The following is a 9218-nucleotide window of genomic DNA, read 5'->3' as shown; positions in this document are numbered from 1 at the left end:
CAAAGTCTGCTATGTCTCTCTTCATGCCATTCCACCAATAGCTATCTTTCACATCATGGTACATCTTGGTGGAACCTGGGTGGACACTGTATAGTGTGTAGTGTGCCTCTCGCATGATTTCATTCCTGAGGTTGTCCACATCGGGCACACATATCCTAGAACCTTGCACTAGGGCGCCATCATTGGCAAATCCAAACTCACCACCTTCACCTTCTTTGTACTCTTTCTATAATCTTCATCGCTTGTTGGTCTAGGCCGTTTTTGGAAACTCTAACTCTGTCCCTCAAGTCCGGCCTCACCAAAAGTGAGCCAACAATACCCCTCATCCGAAAGATCTAGGATTAAACCTTGATCCATCAACTCATGTACCTCCCGAATCAATGGTCTCTTCTCTCTTGAAATGTGGGCCAAATCGCGTAAGATTTTCTCGCTCAAGGCATCCGCCACAACATTGGCCTTTCCAGTGGTGGTACCGATGGTGCAATCATAGTCTTTCAGAAGCTCCATCCATCTCCTCTGTCTCAAGTTTAAATCCCTCTATTGGAAGATGTACTTCAAGCTCTTATGGTCGGTGTATATCTCGCACACTTCACCATACAGATAGTGTCTCCAGATCTTTAGTGCAAAGATTACAGCCGCCATTTCCAAATCATGGGTGGGGTAGTTCTGCTCATGCCTCTTCAGCTGCCTTGAAGGATAAGCCACTACCTTTCCATTCTGCATCAAAACACACCCTAGGCCAACTCTGGAGGCGTCACAATACACGGTGTATCCTTCACCACTCACGGTAGTGTCAACACGGGCGGTGGTTAGACACTCCTTAAGCTTCGAAACTCACCTCACAGTCATCTATCCAAATGAATGGAACATTCTTCCTGGTCAACTTAGTTAGGGGAGCCGCTATCCTGGAGAAATCTTGCACAAAACGCCTATAGTAGCCAGCTAAACCCAGAAAACTTCGCACCTCAGTGACTGTTGTAGGCCCAAGCCAATCAGTTACAGCTTCAATTTTCTTGGGATCCACTCGAATGCCGTCACTAGAAACCACGTGTCCCAAGAATGAGATGCTTTCTAGCCAAAATTCACATTTTGAAAATTTGGCATATACCGTGCTCCTCAACGTCGCAACACCATTCTCAAGTGCCACACGTGTTCTTCCTCGATGCGAGAGTATACCAAAATGTCATCTATGAATACGATGACAAAACGGTCCAAAATGGCTTGAACACCTGCTCATCAAGTCCATGAAGGCTGCTGGTGCATTAGTGAGTCCAAAAGACATCACCAAGAACTCATAATGACCATATCTTGTCCTGAAAGCCATTTTGGACACGTCCTCATCCCTGATTCTCAACTGATGGTAGCCTGATCGCAGGTCTATCTTGGAAAAGAATCTAGCTCCTTGGAGCTGATCAAACAAATCATCGATCCGAGGAAGTGGATACTTGTTCTTCACAGTCACCTTGTTCAGCTGTCTATAGTCAATACACAACCTCAATGACCCATCCTTCTTTCTCACGAATAGAACAGGAGCACCCTAGGGTGAAGTGCTCGGACGTATGAAACCCTTGTCCAAAAGCTCCTGTAGTTGCTCCTTCAGCTCTTTCAATTCTGCTGGTGCCATCCTGTAAGGTGGCATGGATATGGGGTTTGTACCCGGACAACATCAATGCAGAACTCTATTCCCCTTTCTGGTGGCAACCCTGGAAGCTCTTCATGGAAGACATCCATAAATTCTCTGACAACAGGAACATTTTCCATGCTGACTCCTTCTATAGATGTATCTCTCACCAATGCCAAATACCCTTGGCATCCACGCCTCAACATTTTTCTAGCAATAATTGCTGACACCAAATTATATGGAGCCACGCTCCTGTCACCATCAAAGATATACTTTTCCACACCAGGTATGTGGAAATACACCTTTTTGTTCCTGCAGTCTAAAGTGGCATAGTGAGTTGACAACCAATCCATCCCCAGGATTACATCAAAATCCATTACCGGTAGAGGAATTAAGTCTGCTGGGAGGATCTTTCCATCCACTACCACTGGGCTACCCGGAAAAACCATATCTACATCTATGTTGTCACTAAGTGGGGTAGCTACTGACAAAGGGTACTCTAAAGTTGTAGGGTTTCTAACCAACCTCATGGCAAACACAGGGGAGACAAATGAGTGCGTAGCACTCGGATCTATCAAAACACGAGCCTCATAAGAACAGACCAGAAGAATACCTGCCACAACTGCATTGGAAGCCTGAGCATCCTGGTGGGTCAGGGTGAAAACCCGAGCTTGACCCCTACCCTGAGTGGCAGAACCTTGATACTGACTTCTACCTCCTGATCTGCCTCCAAATCCACGTCCCCCTTGTCCTCGGCCCACATCGAATCGATCGCCATGTTGGAAGTACCGGATACAATGGCGAGGAACATTTGCACAGAACATTTGCAATGAGAACCTGTGACCCCATCCGTGGCTCATGAACATGGGGCATTCCCTAGCAAAGTGACACAGTTGGCCACACAAGCATACTCCTGACCCCATCAAACAAGGTCCTGAATGTCCTCTTCCACATTGTGCACACGGTGCCAAAGAGGATCTGAACTGCACCTAGGCTGCTGTACCGAATCGTGACCACCGCTGGATCCGCACTGGTTCAATCCTCGTGGTTTGTGTCTAATACCACTTTTCTTGTTCCTACTCTGTCCTCTGTAATTACTCGCCACCACTATCCGAGTACCCATTTGGGGAACACCAGAGAACCCTCTGCTCTGTTTTCTTTGCTCTTCATTTGTCATCCACAAGATAGCTAATCTCTATCTGTCTGGCTCGATCAACTACCACGTCAAAAGACTGATCAGACATCATGGCCAGGTTTGCATACCTCCTGTCAAGCCCCTTTAGGAATCTTTTCACCTTCATAGTCTCTGTAGATACTGCTGTAGGGGCATATCTTCTCAATTCAAATGCAGAGCATATTCATCTGCACTGCCATTCTGTCTTAAGGCCTCAAAGGCCCACCGCTCGATCTCTCAAGCTTTCGCACAAACCGATTGATAAAAGTTCCACAACCGAGCCCATGTCAAGCCCTCCATCCGGTGTAACACGTAGTCATTCATCCATTGTCTATGCATAGGCCCCATGACATGCTGCATACACTCTATTAGTCTTCTATCATCCAATTCTGCTGTCTCTGCAGGAATCCAAAAACCGGTATGCATCGTCTGACACATCATAAGTACCAGGCACCAACTTCTTGAAATTTATGATCTGTTTGTAAGGTTCCCCTCTTGGTGTGGTGGACTGCTGCTGCTGTGGAGGGTGGACCATATACTGCGCCATCATGTCGATGGTTCTCTGCAGACCAGCTAGAGTAGCTGCCATGGGGTCCATGGGACCTGTGCCATAAAGGACCGATCTCAGATCGGGGTAGTGCTCCTCTACTTGAGCGACTCTAGGCCTCCTACCCCGCCTCCTGGGCGGCGCCTCATCTGTGCCGACACCTCGTCAGCACATCTGCTCAGTGCGATGCAGCTCTCCTGCTTCTACGCATTTTCCTGAAATTCAGCAGCATTAGCCCACAAAATTCAAAACTGCACATTACACAGTTCTATAGACTCATATTTACACATAATTATTTGAAGCAGAAACTAGAAGCAAAGATGACAATGCAAGACGAATGTGGACCCTATTTTTCCGCATGTGACTCCTAGTAGACTCTTCCCAACACTTTAGACAACATTCTCTAAGAATCTGGAGCCTAAGCTCTGATACCACATTTGTCACGACCCAACCTATGGGCCGGACCGGCACTAGGACCTGGGCCAGCCTAAAGCCCCCGAGGCCCGTAGTAAGCCTAACTGTTCATTAACTCAACTCTAAGGCCCATTTGGGCCCAATATCAAGAAAACAAACGAACAGAGTCCGGCCATAAAATGGACTTTCCAACGGGGAGTTTTCGACTCACCCGACCTGTAAACATAATAAATACTCAATTGGGGAGCTCAGCTCACCCTCCACATACTCATAGCATCATAAAAGAAATGGGAGCTCAGCTCCCTCATCCAATCCATCAAACAGACATAGAATATTAAGTTTACAGGTCCAACATGATAATAATGTTACAGACCAAATTCAAATAATTACTGCTAACACATGCGGAAATTCTAGGAGTAAATAAAATTACACAAATATTGATAAACAACCTGCGAAGTAGAAAAGCAGGTTAACCTCAAAAATATCCTCCTGTGGCCTGGAAAAATATTGAACAGGAGTGAGCGTTCGACTCAGAGAGTAAAATATCAATTTTAACCATAATCTCTATAACTATCTAAAACTAATGCAACCTATGGAATGAAATGCAACATCAGCAATAAATTCACATCACAGCATCAAAAAGGTAATTTGGAGCACTCATGCACCCTGTAACATCAATCATAATATATGGGAGCTGATCCCCTATACAGCTCTCTTAAATCCAACCTGGTGCCAGCGAAGAACTCAGCTCGGACTTCCACTTAATAACCAAATCGAGGGTCCCAGCGAAGAACTCAAGCCGTGACTACCCCTCGAAGGATCGGGTCCCAGCGAAGAACTCAAGCCGTGACTACCCGTCCTATCCATAGTCCACACCACATCACACGCACGCCAACGCACGCACACTGCTCCAAATTACCGCAACAACATTCATGGTACTTTAACAATTATCAATGCAACATAAATCATGCCTAGAGTTTCACTACATAATTACATGCATATAAGTGATGCATGGGCATGCTGAACATATAATAATATCGAAATTACAATTAAAATTAATATTTTACTCACAGACTTGACGACAATCACTGTGGCGGTTGGGCGGAGGAAGAAGGCTGTCCCGGCTCACCTGACAATTTTATTACAATCATTTAATAAATCTGACTTAATACAAACAAAGAAAAAGACCAATACGTCCTAAGTCGTGCCGAAAATCCGGCAGAGTCTCCCATATACCTAGGACCTACCCAACCTGCAAAAGGGCTCAAAATACACTTCTATACTCACAATCCATATATCCACAACTCAATCACATCACACAGCCCCTCCTGGGCCCATCAAATCAATCATCCATCACAATATGTAAAATTTTAATTTAGTCCCTATAATTGATCATTTTTGCAAAAACTGCCCAAATCAGCTCTAAAAATTCTAAAACTTTGCCCCGCGGTCCTTAGCAATATTACTAAGCTATTGCAAAAAGAATCATAATTTTCTAAGCTACCACGAATATTTTACGGATTTTTAATCCTATTTAAGCACTAGAAAATTACGTAAAAACAAGGTTCGGGTTTACCTTTGCCGATTCCGACTTCGGGAACGCGCTCAGGACGTCTGACAAAGGGGGGCTAGCCAAAACCTCGGTCCAATTCGGAGACTTTTCCGGTAACGGGTCTGTCTGGCCGGAATTTCGCAAACCCGGTCAACTGTCGAATTTCCGGGAATCGAGGATACCTACACGAAGCCCATAACACGGGGGTTAGTACATAAATTTTTCAGAATTTTCTAAGCTCATTAAATGCTCGGAAAAACACTGCGAAATTCCGTGGGACCCACCGAAAAACGGTGTCGAAAAAATTTGAAATTTATGTCGCCGCGAAGCTCTCGACGAGTGGAGTGTGCTGATACCCTCGGTTTCCTCGTGGGATTCACGATTTTCGAGAAATCTAGCCCAAAAGTCGAAATGGGTTAAAATCTTTCCGAGCAAAAATTGGACAAACCGCTCGATGTATTTCGGCGTTCTTGGTGTCTATGGAAAGCTCTCGTCGAGTAGATGATTTTAGACACAAGACCCGGTCCAATTGGTGGCCGGATCGGTCGGATTTTGGCCGGGAAGTCCAACAGTCGCGCGCGCTGCGCGTCCGTTCCAAGGCCGTTTTCCGGCGTTCCAGGCCGATGCCGGCCGTGGGGGAAGGCCGAGGTGGGGCGCCGGCGAGGTGGGGACGCAGTGGAGGCGGCGGCACTGCAAGGGGAGGAGGGAGGAGAGAGAAAAGAGAGAGAGAAGAGGAGAGGGTCGACGCGCGCGGGAGGGAGGAGAAAAAGAGAAGAAGACCGGTCTGATTCGATTCGGCCGGTTTGATTCAAGATACAAAATTTTAAATTTTTACTCTGCCTCGGGACCGAAAACGAGGTCCAAAAATTCCGAAAAAATTTCAGAAAACTCAGAAAAATACGTAGACTCCAAATATATTTTTAGTTTTGCCACGTGGTCTTTAAATTAATTTTTAAAAATCATCAAAGTTTATATTTTCGGAAAATCGAATCCGATTTTTAAAATCCGAAAAATCTCAAAAAAATTCCTAAAATTTAAATAAAATTAAAATACCAAAAATGCTCATAAATTTAAAATTTTTGGGTGTTACACAGCACTTCATGAAGCTGCGAGGAAAGGAAACTTCGAGGTTGTGAAGTTACTGATTTAGAAAGATCCGGAATTGGCCATGTTGAAAAATAAAGCGGGGGAGTCTCCACTATTCCTCGCTGCGGATCAAATGCATTTCAGAATTGCAACCTGCATCTTACAAGTTGTTCCAGGATGCTCTTTCCAGGGAAGGAGCAAAATGAATGCCTTGCATGCGGCTGTTGTTCGTTCATATGTCCAAGGTGGATTCTATCTCCTATACTAATTAAGAATCACTAGTAAGAGAAGAAAAAAAATTTGTTATGGGTTGCATTTTGTTATTCTGTATCTATTGACTAAGAAAAGTTCTCTTCCTATAACAGGGAAGCTGCTGTAACAAGATGTGTAGAGAGAAGTCCATGTAAAGAAATTTTATATGTTAAAATGGGGGAAAAAAAATTCTTTTGATCACTAAAAGTTGAGTTAGTTCTTGTTTCTGCTAAAAATAATGTCTTTCATTCTTTCCTTTTGCAGCTCATACTTGCTATACCAACATATTACACATTTATTTGGTAACCTTACTGCTACGTGTTGCCTGTAAGTTGAAAACTTGAACCTGGATTCACAGTTGAGGAATGCTCTCTTTTTTGTTGTCCACCATTCAGGCAGGGACTATAGTAGGTCCAGTCACTTCAACATAACGACAATGCTCAGAAGGGATTTCCACCTGGACCATGTTAATCTTACAGGTCAGTTCCTTCCTTGCCTTTGCATATCATAGTAGCTTGCAATTTTTTAATATCTTTATTCGTATATGTTCCTATTTAAAAGAGAAAAAAAAATCTTTATTATTATTTTTCAATCATTAATATGGTTCCTTAATTTCCATGTTTAGATTTCATTATACTGTCAATTAAAAAGCGTCCATCGACTATGGTAGAAGCAAGCAACACTGGATGGACTCCTTTTCACTATGCAGCATACGCGGTTCGGGAAGCCATTGTCAAAGAGTTGCTGTTAGCTTGCACTAAAAATGAGGAGGGCATGGCTGGCCTTCATGTGGCTGCAAGAGAAGGGCAGGTGCCTGTACTGGAAAAAATTGCAGAAACTTGTCCAGATATTTGGGATTTGAAAGACAACAATGGCCGGACTGCTCTTCATGTTGCAGCTGAAAGTGGAAAGGCAAACGCTGTCAAGTTTATTTTGAAACAGGTCACTGAGGATCATATAAATGACCAAGATAATGAAGGAAACACGGCAATGCATCTAGCGACTCTGCAGGTTCATGGGAAGATCTTTCTGTTTCAGACAAATGATAGAAGGGCAGATATGACAATCATGAACAAGGATTGTCTTGCTGTTATGGACACATTAATTCAATGAGGGCAGTCGACATTTTCAGACTGGTATTATCTGCATTCCTGCTTTTAGCTTGGATGGGCGATTATATTAGTAGAAACTTGCAATTAATTAAGGTTTATCAGAAGGGCTGGTATACTGCATTATTAGCAGATATTTTGTTGACACTGTCTTTTGAAATTTACAGGGTTGGATGAAAATTCAGTTGTCAATTGCTGGTCTAGCAAGTTTAGAACAAGGTCGCAAGAAGAAAATTGCAGCAAGAACAGAGCCTGCAAAAGACAATGCGGAAAATCATGAGGATGAAGAGGTTGAAGATAAAAGAGTAAAACCTGGGGCACAAGAAGTTTTACCCTTTGCCGGTCTTAGGAATGTGGCCAACACGGATATATTGGTATCAACTCTTAAAGCTACCGCAGCTTTCGCAGTTCCTGGAGGGTACAGAAACCATGGACCTGATGAGGGCATGCCAGTTCTAATCAAGAGAGCATCCTTCAAAGCGTTTGTGGTGGGGAATACCACAGCTCTTGTTTGCTCCTTTTTAACACCAGGTGTTCATAGATTCAATACCTTTGTGGTGAACCGGAAGTCCAATGTAAAGTGGACAGGGTATGCGCTACTATTAAGCTTCATTGCCTCCTTTGGAATGGGTGTCGCTTTTATTGCTGGCTCCTGTGCAGTGTTAGCTGATTGTGCTGCACTATTTATGGCAGTTCTCTTAAGTAGTTATTTCTTGCATGTTCTGCTTTTCTCACTTGCCCTTTTTAATACATAAGATCATTACTGATTGAAACAGAACTTTGATTATACCAAATAGGACTCGCCCTGTTCCTTGGCAGCGAGTAAAAAGCATTTGAGAGAAGTCTCTCTTTTAGCTTTCCTTCCCTTCTCCCCTTGAGATGATGAAATCATATCAAGTTAGAGATTACAAGTTCAAATTTCATAACATAAAGGTTTCAGCGTCAATTGTATATGATCACCCTCAAGACTGTATGAAGCTGATGATGAGGCATCGAGTTGTCCAAGGCTAATTAAGTTTTGGCTCGCCTTAGAAGTAACTGCTTTGGAAGAAAATTGAAAACAACAAATCCCTTCCGGAATACAATAATAATTTTTTATTAATAGTTTATTTGTGAATAATATCTTTTATTAATTTTTTTAATATGCTTCAAATATGAGGATTAATTTTTTAAAAAAATATTTTTCTATTTTTTATGTTTAAAGTGCTTAAAAAATTAATTAATGAAAAATATTTCTTAAAATAAAAAATAAATCATTTAAAAAAAATTAGTTCATCTTTTAAAAATAAGAAAACATTTTCCAATCTCTAATAAGCATATTAAAGTGGGAGAAATATGAAAATCACTCTAATGACCATCACCAACAAGGTGGAACTAGACCTTTAAAATTAAGAGGGGCCAAAGATCTATTTAGCATGAAAAAAAAATGTTTTGATTATTAGGATTATATGAAAATTTTGGAA

At 42.7% G+C, this 9218-nt stretch overlaps 1 protein-coding gene across 2 annotated transcripts; it reads left to right on the top strand.

Annotated features, from left to right (window-relative positions):
* The first annotated feature begins 6399 nt into the window (after nt 1-6399).
* On the top strand, nt 6400-8864 carry LOC110644433 (uncharacterized). Of its 2 annotated transcripts, none has more exons than XM_058146703.1 (4): nt 6400-6639; nt 6911-7125; nt 7272-7782; nt 7923-8864. In XM_058146703.1, the coding sequence occupies exons 3-4, from the start codon at nt 7756-7758 to the stop codon at nt 8508-8510; spliced, it is 615 nt and encodes a 204-aa protein (XP_058002686.1). In that variant the 5' UTR covers nt 6400-6639; nt 6911-7125; nt 7272-7755; the 3' UTR covers nt 8511-8864. Both variants share the same exon structure in this region, with proteins under 2 accessions (XP_058002686.1, XP_058002687.1).
* The last annotated feature ends 354 nt before the right edge of the window (nt 8865-9218 follow it).

The sequence above is a fragment of the Hevea brasiliensis genome, chromosome 5 (genome assembly GCF_030052815.1).
Source record: "Hevea brasiliensis isolate MT/VB/25A 57/8 chromosome 5, ASM3005281v1, whole genome shotgun sequence".
NCBI classification, from domain to species: domain Eukaryota; kingdom Viridiplantae; phylum Streptophyta; class Magnoliopsida; order Malpighiales; family Euphorbiaceae; genus Hevea; species Hevea brasiliensis.
Note: the sequence above shows the minus strand (reverse complement) of the source record. Positions and strands in the feature narration are given on the sequence as shown.